The 25,997-nt window shown below is 40.6% G+C and overlaps 1 protein-coding gene and 1 non-coding gene across 4 annotated transcripts in view; both read right to left on the bottom strand.

Moving 5' to 3' along the window:
- Positions 1–579: 579 nt before the first annotated feature.
- Positions 580–25,997, bottom strand: part of LOC133404802 (rho guanine nucleotide exchange factor 17-like) — a 60,533-nt gene continuing 35,115 nt past the window's right edge. Inside the window, exons 2-25 of one of the 3 annotated variants that reach the window (XR_009768869.1) lie at positions 21,588–21,665; positions 17,002–17,184; positions 14,917–15,033; positions 14,342–14,434; positions 14,083–14,259; positions 13,627–13,677; positions 13,338–13,447; positions 12,008–12,093; positions 11,757–11,875; positions 11,092–11,299; positions 10,919–10,992; positions 10,736–10,819; positions 10,517–10,620; positions 10,276–10,385; positions 9,689–9,808; positions 8,186–8,453; positions 8,014–8,100; positions 7,848–7,915; positions 7,115–7,263; positions 6,857–7,031; positions 4,778–4,873; positions 4,427–4,609; positions 3,240–3,756; positions 580–3,152 (exon numbers count right to left, since the gene is read on the bottom strand). Coding sequence is in view for 2 of the 3 variants with exons in the window: in XM_061681119.1 (XP_061537103.1) it covers positions 3,548–3,756; positions 4,427–4,609; positions 4,778–4,873; positions 6,857–7,031; positions 7,115–7,263; positions 7,848–7,915; positions 8,014–8,100; positions 8,186–8,453; positions 9,689–9,808; positions 10,276–10,385; positions 10,517–10,620; positions 10,736–10,819; positions 10,919–10,992; positions 11,092–11,299; positions 11,757–11,875; positions 12,008–12,093; positions 13,338–13,447; positions 13,627–13,677; positions 14,083–14,259; positions 14,342–14,434; positions 14,917–15,033; positions 17,002–17,184; positions 21,588–21,665 (2,949 nt within the window). In the remaining variant the exon portion in view is untranslated. Of the gene's footprint in view, positions 3,757–4,426; positions 4,610–4,777; positions 4,874–6,856; positions 7,032–7,114; positions 7,264–7,847; positions 7,916–8,013; positions 8,101–8,185; positions 8,454–9,688; positions 9,809–10,275; positions 10,386–10,516; positions 10,621–10,735; positions 10,820–10,918; positions 10,993–11,091; positions 11,300–11,756; positions 11,876–12,007; positions 12,094–13,337; positions 13,448–13,626; positions 13,678–14,082; positions 14,260–14,341; positions 14,435–14,916; positions 15,034–17,001; positions 17,185–21,587; positions 21,666–25,997 lie in introns of all 3 variants that reach the window. The other 2 variants (XM_061681120.1, XM_061681119.1) reach the window with 2 other exon arrangements.
- trnam-cau (transfer RNA methionine (anticodon CAU)) lies at positions 15,350–15,422 on the bottom strand. Its single transcript has one exon. It is a non-coding gene; the product is annotated as a tRNA-Met (tRNA).

Here is a 25,997-nt window from a genome sequence, read left to right on the forward strand (position 1 = left end):
TAAGTACTGTGTGGCTCCGATAAGGAAAAAGTTCCCTGGCTGTAAAAAGCTGGTAAACCTGTTCCTTTTTCACACAACACATTTTCAAGACGATGGGGGCATCTGAAAGACGTACTTACAATGGGACAAAGAAAGCTGCAACATATTTCTTTAAGCTACATACATTTTTGCTGTTCCCCCCCCCCCCCCAATTCGATAAATTGCTTGTAAATTACAGAAGGACATTAGGTTTTCTTCTCTGTTCAGAGCACTCTGCAAAACCTTTGTGAAAGGTACTGGCAAGGGCCAAGGGAAAAATAAGTGTTTTGGTTTGATTTTTTTTTTTCACCTCCAGGGAAATTTTTGAATTTTTGTTCTTTCATTTCTTTGTAAATAAAACATGAATCATCGTGCAAAAATTCATGTATATCCAGGAGGTGCAATAGGTATCAATCCTTTCCAGTTGTATGTATGATATGATGAAGGGAAAAGGTACTTTGCCACAGACACAAGGTACAGAAACATTTTAAGTCATTTGTTTTTAAATTATTTCACTTAATTCAGTCATACTTTGGTTGCCCAAAAAGACTCACAAAGTGGCACCAGTGAATGTATTTAATTACAAGTATGAACCAACAATGACAAAACAAGAACAGGTAAACACAGGAAGTGACATCTGACAACTACAAGGTGTCAAGCAGTTGCACCTGCAGCGATTGTTCACTCCTTGCAGACATCAATCACATTGAAAACACAATTAAGAGTGAAACTGGCCACCAGCAACAACACAAATGGCACACATCTTTTGTTTGGTCACATTAGAGGCCATCTAGTCTTCTTTTTGGAAAGATGATGGGTATAATTTAAATGTGGTGCTGGCAGGCATGCTGTAAAGAGGGGGGGGGGGGGGGGGGGGGAAACTAAAAATTCAAACAAAAAGCTTTACACAAATATATAAAAATATGCCATTAGATTCATATCGACAATTGAAGACCTCGGGTGCATTATTTACAGAAAAAAGGCCATTTATACTAATATTTACAACAATAAAGACTGCCCACATCAGGCATGAGGAGATAAATACAAGCTAAATGACTTTCAAGGGATTCATGGACCGGATTAACCCCCCTTTTTTTTTTTTTTTTTTTTTTTTTTTTTTTTTTTAAGTATCGTGGAGGTCAATAAAGACATGGACTTGAACTATTTTAGGAATTCATTGGAACGACCCAAAACAATTTTTTTAAAGTGGCCAACTCACAGTAAAATTGTAAAACACTGCAATGATGCACAGACTGCACACAGTTGCTGCAAGAATGTTGTCTTTTTTTTTTGTTTTTTTGCATACACACAAAAACAGCAGGATGCTCCTCTGGACCCTACAGCCAGCATGAGTATACTGTACAGCATTTTCACTGAAGGTGGCACTTGTAATACACTTTATCATCAAACAACACTCAATGATAACCTTTAACCACTTGGGATTTTCAGAAATCATCTTATTAAGCTTATGTCTCAACGTTAGAGCAAAGAATTTCTTTAAGCTTATGTTAGTATGGACAAAAGCTTTTTTATTCGGTGTTGATCAAAACTAAATATTATTATCTACATAAAGGCTGAATTTATATAATTGAAACAGCATTTTTCTGTTCAGATTGTGCAGGTTAACAATGTTATGGCTGGTCAGTTTATATACTGTAATTTAGTGAACATCTGATACAATCCTCAAAAAAATCTTTTTTTTTTTTCCCCAAAATGAGCTTTTCCCCTATTCAAATATCTCATGTGGTCTACCACATAATGATCGCAAAGGAACCTAAAGTATGGGAAGAAAATTGCAGTCAGAAAACATAAAAAAACATTTCGAAAACGCTAAGGCAGCTGCTCTTCGTCAGGCAAGGCCAATAGCTCGTTAACTACGAAGCAGATATCACAATGGCCAGTTTAATCCACTTACGTATTAGCTCAGTGGGACAGTTCACCTAATGTTGATGCACGGGATGAAGAGCCCAGATGGCTGATGCTGCGCTTTCTTGGCTTGGAGCGATCCAAAACGATCAGCGCTAAACCTCAAATCCTGAGGCTACGGTGTGTGCGTGTGTGTGTGTGTGTGTGTGTGTGTGTGGAAAGACACATTCACCTGTCCTTCACTTCCACTGACATCTGTGTGTGTGCGTGTAAATGTGTCAAATGGCTTAACTTCTAGCCTTCTGAAGGCACGTGCAGGCGCTTAAGCACTTGTCCTTCTGACCTACTCGGTATATACAGTAGCACACAAAAGACTAAAATTGTAGCAGGTGAAAAGTAATCACATTTATGCTACACACAACAAAACAATAAACAAATAATATATTTATGCTTTTGCAATTTCTTTTTCTTGCAAAGTTAGCAGATATATATTTGCAATTGTACCCTTAACATGTTCAGATTGGTCAAGTGTGTGGAAACATGGCATTAAGTTTTGTCGTGTTTGAAAACAAATGAAATCTTAAATTTTGCTGAGGCTTCTGTTATTCCCTGTACTGTGTGTGTACTTGAACTCAATCCGCATGCCCCGGAATTGACACTGTGACCTCCTTGTACCTCAACTCACAAAGAAAAGGTGAAAGCTACATCTTCTATAAATTAAGTGCTAGCCAGAAGAAGTTGAAGTCAAAACCATAAATACTGTACATAACTATCTTCATCTGCTACTTGTTATAGCAACTTGAAAAGCCCCTGCTAAAGAAGTGAGCTATCTATGTGCCGACTTATCTTCCTGGCAGATGATAGTGTCAAAATAAATCTTCCAATCATTCAAACTAAGCCATAGAAAGAAGGCTTTGGCATAGTCGTGGTAATGCACTTTTTGCCTGTAAAGACACATTACTTCTTTTTGGTGTTGTCTTTAAACATTGAACAGATTATGATTATTTGTGGAAAACACACACATATGTACATCCAAGAATAAATGACTAGTAAATCAGGTAATTGGAGGTGATGGATTTAAAGTATGCACAAAAAGTGGTAACACACCATCCGGACATATCACACCTCGTGAATGCGCTCGGATCCTACCCTTCAAAATGTTCTTTAAACATTGGATTCTGGCTGTCGGCTGATGATATGATGGCATCAATCTGAGCTCAGGGGCCAATCAGGTTTTAGGACGCTTACTTCAATGCTGAACCTCTCTGCTAATCATCGCAGGGTACACATAGACAAACAATCATTCACACTCAGATGTACACCTATGGACAATTTTGAGTCGTCACTTAACCTACCTCTGCCTCTTCTGTCTCTTTTAGACTTCTGTTTCATGACTGTTTTATATGCCATACTGGGGAGAGAAAAAAAATGCCACTTAATGTTGTGCAGCCCATCCTTGAATAAACAGACCACAAAACTAGATTTGAAGTGAACCTAATCACGTCTGCTGTATGTCTAAGTGGGATGTCATATCAATACTGCAAAAAGAGACTGATGGAGCCGAGCAGAGAACTAAAACAACACCAACATACACATGGCTTGAAGCACATGTATGCAGCAAGAGGGAGTTTGGGTCTTTAAGTCCAGACTGGGCTTGATCGTTTCAGACCCTCCATAGCAAAAGATGGTTGGTGCTGTCATCCCGTCCAATAGTCTCACTGCTATTGTTCAGTCTGAAGTCCTCATAGCCATCACCGCCCGATATGACAAGTTGATTGGTTTTTGGAGGCAGGTGGGTGGATGATCGGCGGCGAGCGGAATCGTGCCTTTGAAGGTTTCCATCAACGATGGTGCCACCCTGTGACTGTTTGCCTTGGAAAATGAAATATCAACAAAACATTTTCTCAAGAGTTAAAACTTTCATTGTATTTAGTTTTCAACAAATAGATAACACAAAGACAATTTCCAGGCCTTAACGCTTTCATCGTGTTTAGTTTTAAACAAGTCGATAACGTGCTAAGAATTTTAATGCCGTGTACCTTTGATTCTGGTCAGCTGGAGACAATCACATAACAAAAAGATAATTTGTGGGCCTTTGTTGGAGACATAGTCAAACTTTTTCCCATTGAAGCTTGGATTTGTGTTGTAATGTTGAACATATATGCCTGGAACCTTTGATTCTGATCAGTAGATACTTATTGTGCCTTCAACCAATGATTGTGTTTCGCTGTAGACAATGGACTCTAAGTACCCGGCCTCCTCGTTTTTAAAAAGAAAAAACTTTTCATGTCATTTCGACCTCTGAAAGTACAAGCACTGAACTATTGAATATACCTAATACAGAACACCAGATTATCACGCATCTATGGGAAGAGGTTATTTTCCAGTCATATGGCATCCCAGTAGCTTGTCATGTGATCTGACCTTTTTCAGAAATGTTTAATAGGTTGCATAATAGGTATATAAGGTCCTTTAAATAATGCAAAAGTAATTATCGGCATTTGAACTTTTTACCGTTTTCAGTTGTCACAATTATATATACCTGTGGAGTCCAATGTTGGAGGAGGGAAGTTCATCCCCAAACCTTCCGGTAGCTCGACTGATGTCAGGAATCGAACATGGCCTGTGTGACCGTGGACAGAGCCCATTGGAACTAGAGGGGTTTTCACCACACATGCACTTGTTCCAGAACACACTGCTGGGATTGCCAAAGTGAGGACCACCCCTGCAAATAAAAATTAACTACAGTAATAAACAAATGATACCAACAGTTTAAATGCTTTTGTCAGTCTTTTCGAACCTCACTGTATCGATATATTGTCTGCGCTTGTCTCAATGCTGATCATTTCAATTCAAACATCCTTAGGAATTAAAATGACGTTATGATGTGTACCTGCACTGGTGCCGATCCACAACAGATCCTTACAGGCCAGCAGTGCTGTGATTCTCAGGCAAGCGGCTTTGTGCTGTCTGATGATTGCATCTGCACCTGAATGATAAGAAACATTATCAAGGGAATGGGAGCCGCAACTAACGATCATTTTAATAATCGATTAATCTGTTGATTATTTTTTCAATGAATCAGATGAAAAAAAAAACTTTTTAAAGTTTCCATCCATTCATGCAAAAATAGGACATTATTTCAAATCGGGGGAAAGAATGCACAAACATGATTATTATTCAGTTATTGGTTTGGTCCTCAACAGCTATCAGAAAAATATTGATAATTGATTTCCAAAGTAAAATATGTTTGCAAATGTCTTATTTTGATGAAGCACAAAGATAATCAGTCGGCTTTATAATCTTTTCCTTTCGGCTTGTCCCGCTAGGGGTCGCCACACTGCGTCATCCTCTTCCATGTAAGCTATCTCCTGCATCCTCCTCTCTAACACCAACTGCCCTCATGTCTTCCCTCACGACATCCATCAACCTTCTCTTTGTACTTCCTCGAGCTCTCTTGCCTGGCAGCTCTATCCTCATCATCCTTCTACCAATATACTCACTCTCCCTCCTCTGGATGTGTCCAAACCATTCAAGTCTGCTCTCGCTAACTTTGTTTCCAAAACATCTAACCTTAGCTGTCCCTCTAATGAGCTCATTTCTAATTTTATCCAACCTGGTCACTCCTAGAGCGAACCCTCAACATCTTCATTTCCGCCACCTCCAGCTCTGCTTCCTGTTGTCTCTTCAGTGCCACTGTCTTGTACATCATGGCTGGCTTCACCACTGTTTTATAAACTTTGTCCTTCATCCTAGCAGAGAGTCTTCTGTCACATAACACACCTGATACCTTCTTCCACCCGTTCCAACCTGCTTGGACCCGTTTCTTCACTTCCTGACCACACTCACTATTGCTCTGGACTGTTGACCCCAAGTATTTAAAGTCCTCCACCCTCGCTATCTCTTCTCCCTGTAGCCTCACTCTTCCCCCACCACCCCTCTCATTCATGCACATATGCCTTACTTCAGCTAACCTTCATTTCTCTCCTTTCCAGTGCATCCCTCCACCTTTCTAACGGTTCCTCCACATGCTCCCTGCTTTCACTGCAGATCATAATGTCATCTGTGAAAATCATGGCCCACAGGGATTCCAGTCTAACCTCATGTGTCAGCCTATCCATCACCACTGCAAACAGGAAGGGGCTCAGGGCTGATCCCTGATGCAGTCCCACCTTTACCTTTAACTTCTCTGTCACACCTACAGCACACCTCACCACTGTTCTGCTGCCCTCATACATGTCCTGTACTATTCTAACATACTTCTCTGCCACTCAAGACTTCTGCATGCAGTGCCACAGTTCGTCTCTTGGTACTCTGTCATAGGCTTTCTCTAGCTGTACAAAGACACAATGTAGCTCCTTCTGCCTTTCTGGACACACAATACATCAACCTTTCTCCTAATCATCATTTCAACCAACTCCCGAACGTTTCCTGTCACTGTCCCAACATTCAAAGTCCCCACATTCAGTTCTAGACTCTGTTATTTCCTCTTCTCTTTCTTCTGAAGAACCCGCTTTCCACCTCTCCTTCGTCTTCGACCCACAGTAGCTGAATTTCCACCGGCGCCCTGCAGGTTAATGGCGCCGGTGGCGGACGTTGTTAACCCAGGCCACGACTGATCCGGTATGAAATTCTTTGGATGAACGCTCATATTTGTTTGGCAAAGTTTTAAGCCAGATTCCCTTCCTGACGTAACCCTCTCGGGCTTTGGACCGGCCTATAGTTTGCACTGGCTTGTGCCCTCCATAGGGCTGCATTAGTCGGCTTTATAATAATCATAATTATTAATATTTACTGTTTTATTATTACAACAAATATAATTAATAGTATTTACTGTTGAGCGGGTGAAATTTCGAGGATTTGGACAATTTTAAGTTAAACAATGTCTATAAACGATTAATCAATCATCAAAAATCATGATAGATTAATTTGATAATGGATTAATCGTTGCACCTCTACTTTACGAGTTTACCTGCAAGCATCTTGTGAACAGCTGGCGCCACATCGACCTCCGTCAGGCTCTCCCATGTTTGAGCGTGGTACAGCTTAACATGCGCACTGCCCTGCAGGGCCAACCACACACCCTGCCCGTACGCCACCATGCACGTCACGCATCGGCTGCTATCGGTTCCCACCTGGAAGCAATGCTGGGATAGCGAGAGGGACACGTTGTACATCAATCCTCCCTGATTCTTTCTCTGAATCTCATCACTATCCATCTCAAGCTTACCTCCTGCACCAGTGTAGTTGAGTTCAGGATTAAGATTCTGTTCTGGGAGCCGCACCACAATTTTCCTCCGACTGGAACCATTTTGGTGACGGGGCTGCTAGGAGTGCCTAGAACTAATGTCTGAGAAGACTGAGAGTCCCAGAAACTACCTGCAAATTAGAAAGTGACAGTGATCTAACCTCTTCTCTGTGACATAATAAGAGCACATAAGAACACATCACTTCAATTTTAGTTGCTCTAGACAGGCCTCCTGTAACACTTTCTTTAAGGCCGTTCTCCTCACACATAAGGCCTTTAATGGGTAAGAACCAGGGTAAATTTCCAACTACATTTTTTGTTTCATACCCGCAAGGTTGGTTTTATTGGATGTTTCAAACACTAGATTACAGCTATTCTCAATTACACCTCAGAACTGTGAAACACATTACCAGCAGAGGGTAACAAGCTCATATTGATATATTGTACACATATTTTTTCTTTCACTGTATTTTTTAATTATAAGTTTATATTAGAATATCGAAATAAAATACAACTAATAGACTGATATATAGTAAATCACTTTGCATATGGTCTTTATATTATCTTTTAACATGATTTTAAAGTTTTAAAATGTTTATTGTAAAGCACAGTTAAAATTTTGTGATACAAGTATAATAAGAAAAACAACAACTATGAACATTATTGTTATTATTATTCATAATATCCACACATTATGTCTACAGTGTCAGGTTACCTGCTTCTCTCTGATAGACGATCACCTCACCATTAGCCAATGACACAAACACTTTGTTGTCCAAATAGCTACAGAAAAGAAAAGAGGAGGAATATAGAAAAATAAATGTGAGTGATTTACTTTTGCAAATGTAATGTATACAAAAATTGAGTAGTGACACACTTACAATATACACAAGATGGAAGCCGCGTGCTGCATCTTCATGCTGTTTTTGCGGTTGCGGATGTTATCTGAGGACTGGTACACGTGGATACTGCCAGGAGAAAAGGGATTATAGAATATGAGGTGACAAAATTGGTGTTAATCAAAGTATTTGTGGCCATTAATCAACCACACACCATCCATCTTCTGTGCCAAGCCACACAGAGCTCTGGTAGGCTTCTGGGTCAATACTGAGCAAGTCTTCCAGACTGGCTCTGGTGAAGGAACCCCGTGAGGAGCGGCGCATGGCGCGGCCATCCATGGGACTCTCCGTGTTGGCTCGACCTCCTCCGCCCACTGCCAACATCCTCGGAGCCGAATATGAGCTCGTCACTGAGAAGTCCTGTTCCTCCTCACTGCTGGTGGTCTCCGTAGCCAAGTCTTTGGAGCACGGAGCCTCTTCATCTTTAGGAGTTGAGGATGAACGTTATATAGAGTTGTCAGTGATTCGGAACCAATGTGCCCTCCTGGCACATTAGTGTGTCATGAGAAATTGTCACGTGTGCCACAGAACATTATCCAATTTCACCAACAACAAATAATGTATTGTGCATCGATATATCCAAGCGATGTCTCGTACTGGCAGAAAAATTAAATGCTCTTCTACTAGATAGCAGAAGGTTTAATTTAAGGTTTTGTTTTTGTATTGTTTGTGGAGCCTTGAGAAAGGAATACACATATAGAGGAGTGACAATAAAAAGCATACCATACAAAAAAACTAGATTTCCCACTGAGTAAGTACATTTGTGAGTAAATTTAGAGAGATCACAGAATCTACTTTTTGTTACAGCTTAGTTTGGTGGTGCGCTGTGAGATGTTTGTGTTGTAAAACATGTGCCTCTTCCTAATAGTTGGGGAACGCTGTCTTAATATTTGAAATCCACTACTTTATAATTTCAGTCAGGCCTTAAACTGCACTCCTCAAACAAATTTGATGTAGAAGAACTTGACCTGACCTTGTTATGGCAAAATGACAAAATATAGTCTATAACTCTTTTATTGCATTATCTAATAGTTTATTGACTTCAATAGTCCTTTGTGCAATAGTCCTTTGTTTTTGTGTGGCCTTTCCAAATGTACTTAGTCGCTTTAATTGTTTAATGTAACGTGGTAACTAGGACAGCATGCGACAGCAATGCAATGACGTAAATAACCTGAGTTGTTTTAGAAAACAATTTTTCCATTTTCACTGATGAGTGCACTTCCTTTCTCTCATTCTGTCTTCAACATCCCTTTTCTCTCAAGGACAAGATAACTCTGTGAATCGGTAGAGACGGATAGAGACATGGCCACCAGTAACCAGTCTTGACTCTCTCTCTCTCTCTCTTTACAAAGATATTATTAAAACTACAAAAGACAAGCTTGTTTCCTGATTTAATTTCCAGAACAACCCCAACCCCATCAAACATACTGTATTTAGAATGAACTAGAAAAAGAGCCCAAACATTATCTGTGACATCTGACCTCACAAATGTTCTTGTCGGTCATGTGGGAATAAAATGTAAATCTTTCCCAGTAGAGATAAACTATTATGTTACAGCTACGATACCATATTTATTACATTTTCACTTCCCGTCAGTGTAATGGCCAGGTGTTTTGTCTACATAGTGTATGTTTCCCATGAGTGTGGTTTAACTTACTGCCATAGCTGGAGGATATGGTGGAGTGGCTGGCTTGACTCTGTAGAGTGGATGAAGGGCTTGGTGAATCCTCGTCATCTGTGTCATCACTGTCAAAAGGGACCAGCTCAGCACCTGGTCCTGGAGGAAACGAGCAGATCAGACACTTGCTATGATCATCGATTAATCACTTCTCAAACGTCCCTCCAGGAATTGGAAAAATTCACACAAATTCACTGCTCAAGCTTTCGATTGCATCCAATAACCGCAACTTTTCCCCGAAATGGAGCAATCATCGGTGCTTTATGCGTTTTCCATTATTCATTGCAGTGCCCTGCGCAAATGTAAATTAATGTGCTGCCAATTTCAGACTGCGACTGGAAGGTCTCATCCCCCCCACCAAAAATTCAACTTAAAACTGTGCAGAACAGTTTCCTGTTGTCCTACACAAGATCTATAATCTGAGCAGGAAGCCGAGTTAGATTAAACAGGTATGGTTTGTAATAACAAGTTTAATCACTAAGCCATAGAGGCATGCTCCCTTATTGCTATGACATAAAGGAAGAAATATAATAGAAACGTTTCAGTGAACCCATTTTTCGACTTACCTGTAGGTTGCTCGGTCAGTTCCAGAGAGGAATGTGAGATGGAAATATGCAACTGTTGTTGAGTGTGGTCAGGTGTTGTTGGCGGAAGGGCAGGTTCGGGTCCACGCTCCCTGTGATATAAAAAGAAACGTATATGATGTCCAAAATAAAGTGGCGAGCAAGTAAGCCGGGCAATAATAATAATAATGCAAAGTGTTTGTGTGTGTGTGTGTGTGTGTGCCCTTGCATGTTGACTACTGACCTCCCCTTCAGTCCAGGTACAGCAGCAATACAGATGATCCTGGCTGAGCAGACAGCAATACAGGCCTCCACTGTGGGCTCATCTTTGATGTTCAGCAGACAAACCTAATGAGGAAACATCACAACACTGTCAAGATCCAAGCAGAGCAGATGAAATAAGCTATATATGCAATGCAAAAAAAAAAACAGGTTCAGAGTAGTGTCATCTTATGCTTCTTACCTGTCCGACATATCCATCACTGTTACACACCCACACTTCACAGCCATTGTCAGGGCAGGTGTGACTCGGAGACGCACATGAAAACTAGGTACAAACCAAAAATACGGTGCAATAATAGGCATGACTTGTGCAGAAATGATTTTGACCATGATTTAAACAGTAACTAATTTGTTCCACATTCACCTGCATTCCACTGCGTGTCTTCATAATGGGAATAGCCTTTAAGAATTCTGGGTCCCACTGATCCTTAATCATAGCTAAACAATCAAGACAAATCACAATGAAGGACAATTATTTTTCCACCTGCTGTGCTACATCTCGCTCATGAAAAAAATGACACGCTTTGTCTCACTGACCCAGCTTCTTTTTTGCTTCCTCAAACGCCTGTTCGAAGTTGGAGCGAATGTCGGGTGACGTGAACTCGAAGACAAAGCTACTCTCTGCTGACACGGTGATGAACTCCAGCTTGGTGGGCAGAAAGGTCGTACTGAAGGCCAAAGACTGCTTTTCTGACAGCTCCCTGTGCACAGTGGCCATCAGATCCTTGATCACCTCATCTAGGGACTAAAGTGGGAGATAAGAAGAGATAAGAAAAAGGATGTATTAAAAAAAAAAATAGGATAATGAGTGAAAGGCCGCACGGTGAACAACTAGTTAGCACATTTGCCTCACAGTTCTGAGGACTCGGGTTCAAATCCGGCCTCACCGGCCCCTATGGAGTTTGCATGTTCTCCCCGTGCCTGCGTGGTTTTTCTCCGGGAAGTTTCCTCCCACATTCCAACAACACGCGTGGTAGGTTAACTGAAGACTCTAAATCCTCCGTAGGTGTGAATGTGAGTGTGAATGGTTGTTTGTTTATATGTGCCCTGCGATTGGCTGGCGACCAGTTCAGCGTGTACCCCGCCTCTCGCCCGGAGTGAGCTGAGATCGATGCCAGCACCCCCGCGACCTAGTGAGGATAAGCGGTACGGAAAATGGATGGATGGATGAAAGTGTGCGTGTGCATGCATGTACAAAGTACCTGGTGTGGCAAGCTGAGGGTCTCCGACAATTTGCTGATCTGACCCAGCGTGCTCAAATCCTCATCCAGTCGACTGATTGTTTTCTGGACGTTTTCCTTGTTTGTAGTCTGAGTAGAACCTGATAGGGCAGAGCAAAAAAAAAAAAAAAAATAATAATAATAATAAAAGAAATAAAAATGTAAGTGACATGGTTGTTTTGTAGTTTCATTTTTTTATAATAAATCTTGAAGTCAAGTGTCAAGTGTCTTACTTTTTACCACTTCCACATCCTCCAGAGGAAGCTTCCACAGAAACTTGTACTTGCTGGATGTATCGATTACACTCGTGGCAGAGTATCTGAAAGACAAACCAGCAACGCAAAAGACACGTCAAGAGTTATAGCTGCAGACAAAAATCGATACCAAACATCTAAATCATCATAAATCATACTGTATTTCCTTAAGTAGAGGTATAAAGAGTACAACAGGCATCATTTAAATTCTTTATGGGGGGATACATGAATGTATTTTATAATAATACTGCATTATAATATATATTATTACATATAAACGGCGGACGACTGGTTAGAGCGTCAGTCTCACAGTTCTGAGGACCGGGGTTCAATCCCCGGCCTCGCCTGTGTGGAGTTTGCATGTTCTCCCCGTGCTTGCGTGGGTTTTCTCCAGGCACTCTGATTTCCTCCCACATCCCAAAAACATGCATGAATTGGAGACTCTAAAATTGCCCGTAGGTGTGAATGTGAGTGCGAATGGTTGTTTGTTTGTATGTGCCCTGCGATTGGCTGGCAACCAGTTCAGGGTGTACCCCGCCTCCTGCCCGATGATAGCTGGGATAGGCTCCAGCACGCCCGCGACCCTTGTGAGGAGAAGCGGCTCAGAAAACGGATGGATTGATTACATATAAACAAAAACAAACAAATAAAGTCCTAAATTAAAAAAAAAGAAACATCTTTAGAGCACAATCCAAATTAAGGTTTATGCAACAATCGCCCTACATTAACAGCATTGCTAATTAATTAATTTTTATGCTTCTGTAATGATTAACACACCAGTATGTGGAACATTTTTAAAAGAAATTAAATATTAAACGCTACTTTATTATTCTTATCCATGAATTTTCAAATGTTACTGTTTTTTGAAGTATGGTATATATTAAGTAGTATAGTAAATATACTATTTGAGGAAATGCAGTACAGACAAATTTGCAAAATCGCTATAGTGGTGAATAAAATAACTGAACACTAGAGGGCACAGTCTGCCCTTGTCTGAACGTGTGTTAGCGTGCAAAAATAAAAAATAAAACGTTTTCAAAAAAAGCATTTTTTTTGGGGGGGGGGGTGGATAAGATAAATAAAGGCATCATCCAATTTTTATTTAATTTTTTTACTGCAATTTTTTTACACTGTGAGAAATGTTCATCTTTTGAACCAATTTCTCAGTGAATAATGCAAGCTCTTAATTTTTAATATTCAAAATTAACGTTTCTATTAAGGTGTTGATCCAAATTAGGATTGTACGGCCTAAGAGGAAGTTGGTTTTCCGCCATACGATATAGTGGCGTGTATGCATTTGAACTCGTACAGGCTCATGGAGCTGCGTCTCAGTGATCCAGACTTCCTTTTGAGTGTAGTGCAGATGATCAGATCACTGAAGAGAAAGAGGGAACGGTCCTTCTTCCCACCAACCGTCTTCTGTAGGAATAATGAAACAAACTTGCATGAAAATGTTAAGCTTTGCAAAATTTTGCCAGATGAGACATTTTGCTGAATCCCTTGTTCCATTCCATCACTCGTGTTATGTTGTAGTATTCTTCCCAGAAAAAAATCTGTGAATGATGACACATACATCATCAGTTTAAGACAATTCTTACCGCTTCCATAACCATCTCCTGCCTGATAAACTTCCTCTGGGGATTCAAAATCTAAAAGAAAAAAAACATAGAAACTTATTGATTAAATGTGTCACGTTGTCCCATTCCATTGGGGTGGAAACCGCTATGGAAAGTTTCTTTTTAAACACACCATTATCTGTTCTAAAAATCTTTATAATATTATTGAATGTAAATGCATGGTTTTAGAAGACTGCAATATACATACATGATTTTGTTAAATGCATTCTACTACAGTGACGGATGACAATGACTGTGTACTTGTGCTAAGTAGTAGGGAAGTTGGTAAATTACAGTTTAATCAACCCATAAATCCAAGCCTTTGACTCCAAAAAAAATGTCTTTTGGTCAAAGTTTAAGGAGATAACATTATGCCCTATACTGAAAGACTGACAAATAAACGTTAGAATTATATTAAGTTAAGAAAAAATATCTCACATGTTCAACTCCCTCTATATGCGCCTCAATTTCCTGGATGACCCTGGCCTCCCTCTCCGCCTCCTCAGCAGAGCGACGTCCTTTATTAATCTTCTCTGCCAGCCGCTTGATGTCCCTTTGGGCGTCCAACAGGAAGGAGTGGTCCGGGTGGTCATCTGGGGTGTGCTTCAGAAGGTCCTACACACATTATCCAGAACATAATTAGCTAAACAGACAATATAATTACATGCCGTAGGAATTATCTCATGAGCGAATTCACCTTGACCAGAAGCTCATATCGAGGGATCCTCTGGACCGGCTTGATCATCAGGTCACCCAGGGCCTGCTTCTCTTTGTTCTCGCGCATATTTTGCTTAAGAAATTGAAACAGAAGGGACATGAGGAAACACATTGTGGCAGAGGCGTAACATCTTTACATTCACTGCCATTGACGGCTATTGAAGTCAAATATCCATTTTAACTTGGAGGGCTGCCATGAATGAGATTTATTAAAAGGTTTGCTTTGCCTGACATTTGTGCTTGTGGTATGCTGAGAGAAAACACGCTAATGTTTTTGTCTATCTTAAATGAACATTCGTATAAAACCCGGTCTAGTTGAAAACAACCTTTACTTACACTAACAGCTACAAAAATACATAATTGAGACATCTGCAATTACTGAGCAAGAACTTGCCACCATGTACAACATAAAGAATAGAGGATCACTTTATCCGATTAACAGGAGAGGCTTTTGGCAGAAAAATGTATAATAATAGTAATAATAATAATAATAATAGTAATAACATAAAAATAATAATAATAAAGTTTCTCTCTGGCTTTCAACTATTCACTCACCTCCAGAAACTTGTGAAAAGCCGGCTTTGCCTCCTTCGCAATCCTCACAGCATCTTTGGCGTTCAGAAAGTTGTCAATGTAGGCTGAGTACATATTAGCCAGAGTCTCTTTGGAGAACTGGGGGAAAGAAAAAGAGGATACCAAGGCTTGTGAAAACATTTGAAAATGCAGAAAATAACATACACGTGTACACAAAAACATGACTCATTTGTGTTGCCTGTTGTAGACTACGAGAAAATGATGGATTTGGGGGAAAAAACGGTTTGGGAGAATTTTCTAAAACAAGTTCCCTGTTGTGCTTTCCATTTTGTCATTCTAAAAGTGGCAAGACCTTCTCTCCGTACACATTAACAGAATACACGAAGCACCCTGACCTGTTTTCTCTCCGCAAGGGGGGGAGGGCGAGAGAGAGAGAATAATAATAAAAAACACCTGCCCCGTGTGAGGCTCGAACTCACGACCTTCAGATTATGAGACTGACAGGCTGCCTACTGCGCCAACGAGGCCTGCATAGCAATAGTGTTCATTCATTAAATGCCTAAATTAGAGGCGTAATTTACAGGGGCAACATGTTCCTCTCACTTTCAGAGAGCTGTTTCTGTTAGCCAGAAAAAAAAAGACAATGAACGCTGCAGAAACAGACAAAAACTCTAGTAACATTCACATTATCCCAACTATTTATGGAATTAGTTTTTTTAACTTCAATAAAACTGAATTTTAAAAACGCTATGGCTTCTGGGTATATCTCTGCTAGGGATTTTGACGATGGCGTCATTGCTGATGTCATAGTCACGGCGGCTCGCCCGCCTATAACAGCAGCATTGGTTGATAGTACTGTAAATGACACTTGGTTGGCCCAATCACATCCCTTAGATGTTTTGACCACAATTAAGATTAGTTTTTTCCCCCTCGGCCTCCAAATGCACTGTGCAGTGACGATATTCTGTGAAATAACTGGTTATGACCTCTTTGTATTAAAAAGCCTCTAGGCCAGTGCTTTTCAAATATTTCATCCCAATACCACCTCAAAAATAAGTACGTAACTTCATAATGACCAACATTAAAATGTAGTAGCTCGTCATTCATAAAAAATGAGGTGGAGGTTTTATTTCCTAAATTTTTTTTTTTAATATTATGCACCGTCGGAACATTAACATTTTGGTTAAATATAGAAAATTAAAAAAAACTGTACTTACTGATTCAAATCAAATGTACTGCACATAAAGGTAAATAAAAATTTTACCTAAATAAAGGTTTAAAAAAACATTTCTGGATGATTAAATACAAATGTAAAATAATGAAAAGTTAAATGCAACTGAATTGTACTGAACAAAAGTACTAAAATGTATTTTAAAAAAACAAAATCAAAACCGCTGTAAAAACATGCAATTTGAACCTCTCCAGTACCACTCGAGGGAGCCGCACCAAACCACACGTTGAGAACCACCGCTCAATGCTGTTGTTTTATAGATACAGTATGTTGGCCATGTGACCCTCATAGTACAATAATTATTGCATTTAAAATTGTGGAGTCGCCCCGTCGACAAACCGTCAGCGACAGTGCTTGATGGCGTTCACTCATCTGCACCCCTCCGTCGATGAATCGTTACTGGTCTAAAAGGTGTTTTTTAATAAGTTTAAATGTGTTTTAAGCATGTGGGAGTGGCAAAACTGTACAGCTATAACCTACGTACAGTATATGGTCTCTCTATATCACCGATTTTCACCTATCAAGGGTGAGTCTCGAACGCAACCCCTGCGTTGAATGGAGGGGGTCACTGTAGACAAACAACCATTCACATTCACAGCTGTAGGCGATTACTACATTTATATAATCTAAGAACTATGTTTTTGGGGATGTGGGAGGAAGGCAGAAGACTGCGGTGAGCAAACACGGGAGAAAATGCAAACGCCACGCAGGAGGCCCTGAGCAGAGATTCAAACCCAGAAACTCTTGACTGTTAGGCAGATGTGCTAACCGCTACCAGCGCTTCGGTGACAACAGGCTAATAACAAACGCTATGTAAAAAAAAATACATTAAAAAAAACATCTGGTGCAAACATACAAGAGCCATTTGTACTCACTGATTGGATGAGGAGGTGTCCAACAGTCTGCCTGTCGTGCCACTGGTTGACGCAGCCATCTACCTGTTCCAGGAAGTGCTCATGGTGCTCCAGGATCTCAGGGATTTGGTAGAACATCTCGTCGACCAGCAGCGGGTCCACGATGGAGCCTCCGTCGGGCTGTTTGAGAGGACGCATGTAGCCCTGCAAGGGAAGAAGCGCAACCGTTTAAAAGGTGATCGCTGTAGCTGTGCAACACAAAGTATGTGAGGAAAGACAGATTACAGCAAGATCAAATTTTACACAGGACATTTTCAAAACGTCGCACACGTCATGGTTAATATATCACTTCAGTCGGGCTTCTAAAGTCGAAATAAAATGACTTCTGTGATGTTGGTGGAGGTTTTGAATTTTTTAATTTACACTCTATAACTGTCCTACAGGTAAAAAGTGGAGTTAACCCCTGTACAAAACTAAAAGGAAATAAATGTATATTTAGTCTTTAACGACACCATGAAGTTTGTTGGTAAGATTCTCGAGCCCAAAATTACTTTGTCCATGCAACTGATTAATTGTATTGATTTTAATGTACTGAGAAGTGAGGAACTTTCAAGTTACATGTTCTCTTGTATGGTTGTGATCACGTTTGGTGTGTTCAAGAACATAAAACACATTACATAAATAGCTCTCTGACAACGTCAATTAAAATACTATACATCACTATCATGTATATATATATATATATATATATATATATATTAAAGTACTATACATCACATATCATGTATATATGTATATATATATATGTATATATATATATATATATATGTATATTCCCCCCCCCCCCCCGTACAGCCTTCGTACTGAATCATGCTTGATTGAGATTGTGCAGGAGAGGCAGCCGGTGAGTCTCCACTCGGTGGATCCTAATGTTAAAAAACTGTCCACAAAAGCCAACCCAAATACTACCAACGTATTGGATTTTTTTCCAGCATCGCTCATTACAAAACTGAACATTCATACAAGGAAATGACAAACACAGGATCAAATGACAAGAAAATGTCATTGGAGCTCTGCTGGAAAGAGAAACGGTGCAGAAAATGGAGTGAGAAATACACTTGAAAGTAATCCGCTCGCTCCTTTCCTCTTTGTGTGTATTCAGTCTCTTTATCTTTGATGCACCTACGTGGCTCTTAGGGGGGGCTGGGATGGAAGTTCACATAGTACCTTTAATTTATATTTCATCAAACAAGCCTACGCACTAGCATGGCACACAGTGAGGGCACACTGGTGACCTACTTTTAAACACAGCATTACGTAACACTCGCTCAGTATTGAGACATTTAAAGCTCAATAAGACTTGAAAATGATCTTGTCCAAAAAAAAGGTAGTTGTCCACTGTTCCCCACTAATCTTCACTGTATTGCCACTTGCGCGCACTCAGTTTGCAAACTTACATCTATTTGAGTTTGCACTAGCTGCAATGCTATGAGAATTTGGTTTGGTGTATATTTTTGTTTTCAATTCAGATATTATGGACTGATTTGTCTTGAGAATAAATCCTTGCTTGTCTGTAACTTTTTTTCATAAGGGGAGGCGGGGGGGTTCGGCTGAGCCGAGAGGTTTGGTTAAGTGGGTGATGCACCCCAGTGATTAATTGAAACACACCGTCTATTAGAGCGGAGGCAACTATTTGACGAAATATGATAACATTACTGATTCAAATGATGAGTTCAAGCACAGCACAACTGGGGAAGACAAGGCGGGAGGTAGAAAAGTCATTTTTCAATTTCCTTTATTAAGTTGCATGCAGTGTGTTACATAAGAGAGCCTAGGAGCTCAAATTGATCATTTGATCACTCGGGGAAGCTTCCGGCTATGATGGAGTGTTTCTCCCTTTATTCAGATAGAGGCGCTCATTTGTACTCCTTTAAAAAGAAGAAATAGTTACATGATTTTGTTGTTTGTTTCAGCAAATAATTTTTAAATGGCTAGTTTGTTCAGCTTCTTCTATTAGTCTTACTTTGAGATCCATCCATCCATTTTCTGAGCCGCTTCTTCTCACTAGGGTCGCGGGCGTGCTGGAGCCTATCCCAGCTATCATCGGGCAGGAGGCGGAGTACACCCTGAACTGGTTGCCAGCCAATCGCAGGGCACATAGAAACAAACAACCATTCGCACTCACAGTCATGCCTACGGGCAATTTAGAGTCTCCAATTAATGCATGTTTTTGGGATGTGGGAGGAAACCGGAGTGCCCGGAGAAAACCCACGCAGGCACGGGGAGAACATGCATACTCCACACAGGCGGGACCGGGGATTGAACCCGGGTCCTCAGAACTGTGAGGCTGACCAGTCGGCCACCGTGCCGCCCTTACTTTGAGATTTCACATTAAATTCTATATTTATCACTTTATGTTAATATACCCAGTCAATGATCGATAAATTTAAAAAAGCGTGTGGATATCTTTGGGGTTGCATGACTTCAGATTATTATTATTATTATTTTTTTAAAGTCGACACTATGTGATGAAAGCCAAGTCGACGTCAAAACTTGTCGCTGATGACGTCAGTGATCTTTTTTTCGGTACTGTAATTTAGAAGAAGAAGAAAGAAAAAAAAAATCACAGGAGGCTTTGTAATAATCTATATTCACTGACAATGAAATGATCATCCACCGAATTTACGCATTAGAGCAGAAGAGTATTGACGTGGGCTGGGTGAAGGCTTGCCCACTGTCTCGTTATAGTATTTCCATCCAGAGGGGAAAAAAAAAATCCTCTCAGTGTGTGTTCGCCGCTGGGACAGCCAGGTAATGTTTTTACAACCTGGGCAAATCTGTTCTCATTTTGGGGCCACCACAGCAGCGGGTTCTGCATGATGGTTCGGTTCGCAAATAATCGCAGACCTCTTCGTGTGCGATGGAATAATTCGCCGGTCTCCTTGCACTCTGATAGCGTGGGCCGGATTTTTACTCAAAATCCTCAAACCCGGCTTTTTTACCCCCTTACTGGTTCTCCCTCACTTACCAAAGCTCCACATTCAGAAATAGAAGTCAATTTAAATGAATGAAGGTGATTCAGCACACTCATCTGTCGCTGCAAGCGGCTCTGCCTCCTCCCTAAGTCAAACAAATATGATTAACGACTAGTCGACATCATGCTCTGGACAGCATTGTAAAGGAATAAAGTGGACTTGTCTGTCCTACAGGTGATCTGACCACAGTCAGATTAATATTCCACCTCTCTGTTTTTCTCTATTTTACCATTTTACCATTTAATCTGCTACAGTTGTAAAAATCGGAATAATATCAATTTAATAGAATTCTAAGCCTCTAAATGTACATATATGTATATGTTCACACAGATCTTAAAAAAGACTCCCAGTCTGAGCTTGCAGTCTCAGACGAGCACGTCCTCCTTCAGGGGTCTACAGCTTCAGTTTGCGGTCACTGTGGTAACACTTTCCCTGGGTCGCCATGGGAACACAGCAGGATTTTATCCCTTCGATGCCACACATAATCATACAAGCACGCAGTCGGCCCCATAGGAACAAGTACAGCAATGTGAGAGTCCACGTGGGATGTGCATGAACGCATATACATGTAAATAGGCTTCTTAGAAAGGATCGCATAATGTAGAGTGATTCTGCAGGGTGATCACAGGTGACGTGTGCACTGAAGTGTTCGTTTGTGTTTTTGTATTTGTGAGAGGGACAGAATTGAAGCAGCGGTGTCAGGTAAATGTTAATTAGTTGCAGGAGAGTAGCTGTGGAGGTCAGAGAGGAATGTGATCGTGTGTAAAGACGACAACATCAATTTTGGTGTCATGTTATGTATGATTCATTTCAGACCCATGTGTCCGTAAATGCTGTTGCAATTAGAGGTCACTCCTGACATCATTGTGTGTGTGTTAATAAAAGTTGATGTTCTTTTCATATGTTGGTTTCTTCAAGTATGAACTTCAGCTGGGAGGACTAAATATGCACAAAATCCTTAGACACAACGTTGAATCAGCCCATTAATGAACCAGGGATTGTTCCATTAAGGCATGGTTGGATATTTTTTTGTGAGGGGAAAACGTAGTGGTGTTGGAGCAAAGTAAAGGTTGTGACAGTTCAGCTCAGTGAGTATCTGAATTACTAAACGAGTCTATTCTTGCTTTTCCTCTAGTTTTAGTTTGTATTTTTACTGAGTGGTAATATAGGTTTTGTACATCGCAACCGGCAAAGTCCACTGTTAATTACGCAAACAACAGATCTTGACAAAGCAACTTTTCAGCAGACAAAATAAATAACAACTAGTTGTCAAAGTGCCCTTGAGCAAGCAAACACACGCCCCCAAGACTCAGTTCATCCACATGAGAGACATTGAAAGAGTTGGTATGAGACGACCTCATTGGCTTTCCACGCACGGGTGCCGATAATGCTGATGACAGTGAGACGTGATGAGGTTAGCGGATTAGCCTGATGGGGCGAATAGAAGTGGACATAATACTTTTGTTGCCTGCATTTTTTATTTATGTCCTCAGTGAAGTGCGCGTGCGTGTGTCGTAGTAAAAAAACACACAGAAGAAAAATAAATCTCCAGTTACGAGATTATGGCGTTACCTGAATGAGACTGCGTAGTGACTCCACATAGGATCTCTCCGTATCCAGCAGTGTCATCATCACATGTTTTCTCATGTCCTGAAAAGACAGTAGAAAGTCAGACATTTACTTACATTATAATAATTATTATTGTTATTATTGTGTCACAGATCTCTTCACAGCTTTTTTATAAAATGAAAAGGTTGACTAGGTAACACACTCACACCTCATTTCCGTTTTACTAATTGATGCACTGGTTTATCACGCTCACCTATGTTTTTCATCCATCCATCCATTTTCCCGAAAATTACTCCGATCAAAATGTTACGGAACAGTGACAAGAGAGCTCTAACATTCACAGAGTAACAAATACTCAACAGTCATAGTGTTCTACAGAAAGAATGTAAGTTTGTGTCATGGGTTTTTTATTATGTGCATCTCAAGGGACACTTCCAAAATATTCTGGGGACAAAAACAGTATGACACACACACACACACACACACACACACACACACACACACACACACAAGGCCCCCGAGCATCACTGAGGGTTATAAATAACTGAAAAATAAATTCCCAGATAGATGCATTCAGTGCCGGGATACCTTATGTGTGTGTGTGTGTGTGTGTGTGTGTGTGTGTGTGTGTGTCAGATGTCATTGAACAAGCGCATTTATTGCTTTTGGTAATACAACAAAATTCCCATTGGAAATGAGAAATTTCCCCATTGGGGAACTAAAAAAGGTTATCTGAATTGATCTTATCTTAATTGCAATGCAAGATGTTGCTTCTATGCATCTCTGTACTTGTGTCAATTAGACTGCAGGCACGCATGCATGAGCACACGCATACAAGGCAGCGAAATAATGCTCGGAATGCCACTTTGATTTTGGTAGCCACGGAGTAACCATGGTAATGCCAGCTAAGAGGTAGGCCTGACTCACACTCCAAAGACACCTCTGGAGATAAACTCAGGAGGACCATTACAGACAGGAAGGAAGGAAGATCTTTTTTTGTTGTTCAACATACTGTATATTAAACTATATACCATAAAGTCAGAATGCATTTCCATCCATTTTCCAAATCGCTTGTCCTTATTAGAGTTACGAATGAGCTGGAGCCTATCCCAGCTGACGATAAGGAGTGTTAATGTGTCTGCGACTTTGCTTGTGACTGGGATGGTGTCATCGTTGATTAGTATGCATGGATGAAAAGGTGTCACTTTTCCTTCTGTCCTATTCTATCAATAAGGATTTGCCATCTAAAGCTTAATGATGAACTTGAACTTCACTGATAAAGTGCGTGGCAGATGGATTTTCTTCTCTCCCGCGGACACGTTAACAGCAGTGTTGACGGGCGGTCAGGGTCGTATGCGTCAGGGATACGGCGAAGTGGCAGTGGATGGATAGATTCAGCTGTCGCTTGTTTGGCAAGGGAAAGAGAGATCAATGAGAAATGTCACGGACAGAAAAATGCGAGTGCCTCTGTGAGCTCTTGAAATGTTCCAGGCGTGAAGCTGATCCCTACAGGAAGTCTTTCCTCTACGATGAAACCACGTTAAACGACATATGAGGCAAGTCAACATAGACCAGAATGAGAGCAAAGACAGCCCAGAGTTCATGCATCATGTCCCCTGTGGCTCTTCTTGACATATTTTACACACATTTCATATAGCCAAGGCCTCGATGTTTGCTGAATGTGAATGAGTGATGCCATATTATGGCTATGCACTGTACGATGTTAATACATTGGTCTACCAACTCTGTATTTATGTTTCATTTATTTCAGAGGTATTATGTTGCTTTGCTGAGCATAAAGTACAAAAAGAGAAGAACATCCATTCCTTTTTAATGTCAATGTCACACCCCCATTTCCTTGTTGACCGCACCTCATAGCAACAGCCTGGCTGACATCCCCTTAGCCCAAAAAGAACCCATAGCCTTAATCATTCTGTGTCTTTATTCCTCCATAGATCTCGTCAATATAAAGCATTCCGCCTTTGTCTTATGCAATCAACATGTGGGTGTCTCCTTACTCACTAATAGCCATTTACAGGCCACAGGCTGCGGTAACCTACTTTTTAGTGATCAATAGCTATCAGACACACAATTGATCCAACACCTCATTTGTACCACCACCTTTATCATGAATTGCTCATTCCTACAATATGCCATCACCTAGCTCCTCGCATCTGTCACATGGGCACATTTTCTTAAAGTAAGCGAGATTAATATTTCTTCGCTAATCAGAACATACAGTGCTGAACATTAGAGTACATACCATTTCTAATTTGAAGCCAAAATAAAATACTTTGGGAAAGTGATTAACAAATTACAGTAATACAACATAATATACAGCAATATTAACATCAAGTCTCACTTTAAAAATACTGACTTTAAAACAACACTGTATAAACACTCTATAAAAATACACAAGACTGTAATTGCAACAATAACAACTACCGAGTTTTTTTTCTGTATTTGTGCTATAAACTACACAAAAAAAACTTGTCTTACTCACTGATGTTTTAAGGGACCAATTAAAACACGTATAAAATGTAAATGCTTGAATGAAACAGACCAGCACGATAATTCATGTGTAATATTTACGGTATGTATCTGGCGAAAATGATTAGTAAATCTCCCTGCTGTCACCAAGATTAACTTGAGTCCCTCACACATGCAAAGCACTTGTATGTGGATTAACCGGCTGTGTGTTTAGATTAGCAGAGGTTGTGTTATGTCTATGAAAGAGTTTAGTTTACACATGCGTATAATGCAACAGGCGCTCTCTCCAGCACAGTCTTTAAGGTTCACAATTCTTATGATATAAAAAAAATGCACAACAGATGGTATAACTAAAGCACTGCACTGGATGTGAGAGAATGAAGGTGGAAATGGGACGAGAGTGGACAAACGGACGGACAGGCGAGAGTCGACGTGTCAGTGATTATCAAGCGATTCACTAATTCCATTACAGCCTACAGAGACGAAATAGAAAACATCCCTAAGAGAAAGAGAGCTTGCGAACCAAGCAGCATATAAAGAAGAGCAACAATTAAAAAAAAATAATAATAATTATCATGACTGACTGGCTTGACGGAGTTCAATTTAAATCCACAAGAAGAAAAGTGAGTGTACCTCTCCATTGGAGTGGTGTCTTGCAGCACAATGCCCATTCAAATTCCTGTTATTCTTTCCCAAATGATCCAAAGTATCAGTTCTGTCCATTAGCTCCTCTCCTCCAGCATCCCTCTTTCCTCCGCCTCCCTCGTCCCCTAGATTCTCTCCGTTCATTTCCTCTAGAGCGATGCTGAACTGGGCTAGGGTTCGGACCATCTGCAGCATGCGAAACGGTGCGTTTGGCTCCCTCGCTTTGACACGAGGAACTACCTGAGATCACCTGCAGTCTTATTATCTGCGTTTCACTCGCATCGTCTGATTCGTCACGTCACAATCATCAATCAGCCGCTCATCTCGTTTCCACACACACACACACACACACACACACACACACACACACACACACACAAAAGATCCCAACCAGCACCCGTAGTATTTCCTGTCTTCTTCACATCTGGCAACACACACACACACTCAGAAGAAGTCAGTCTTTCATAAAAATCTTCAAGTCTTTAGGATGAGTCAAAGTGAGCACCTCGTCACACCGTCTATGTCACTGTGCACCACACACTCTCAGTAAAGGAGATGAAGCGCACTTCTTCATCTTCTACTGCATGGATGATGTAAGCAAGAGATGAGCACAGGTTGAGGCGTGTGCGCGTGTGTGTTTAACCGCCCTCCCCCTGGGTGTGTACAAAGAGAGGCAGCAGGCACAGCAGACGCAAGCAACGAGTGTCCAGCTCCATTCAGCTCAGCCAGACTGGACCAATCCAAATATAAATAATCGATGGAGGCATGTGATGAATGAGGAGAGGGAGACTGGTGGGAGACGTCCTCTCATCCTTCATCTCATTTGGTCTGTTAAGCTTATTAGTCTATTTTAGGGGGAAATAGTAGGTATTTAATTCAAAAACATTCTAATGCTGCCCAATGAGAGTCTCCTTTCCCTTAATGGATGGATGCAAGGATTAGGTCAAGAAGTATTTGGAAAGTGACAGAGATTTTATGATGTTGCCTTTACATACCACAGTAAATTTGAAACTGTGAATAAATTGAGACAAACTCGTCAATATTTCAGCATATGTATACTTTTTGTGATATTTGTTTAGTGGTGCGCCATGAGATTTTGCTAAATGTAAAATATGTGCCTTAGCTCAATAAAGGTTGGGAAATACTGTGTTCATTGAGCAGGTTTAATGCCTTGTCAATTAAAAAAAGGAAGAAAGAAAAAAAGTTGAGACCCGGTATTCATTTGCTCGCCTCACATACACCCACTGGCAAAGCTGTGCTTTGATTGGCTGAGGTTTG

The sequence above is a fragment of the Phycodurus eques genome, chromosome 7 (genome assembly GCF_024500275.1).
Source record: "Phycodurus eques isolate BA_2022a chromosome 7, UOR_Pequ_1.1, whole genome shotgun sequence".
Lineage (NCBI taxonomy): Eukaryota > Metazoa > Chordata > Actinopteri > Syngnathiformes > Syngnathidae > Phycodurus > Phycodurus eques.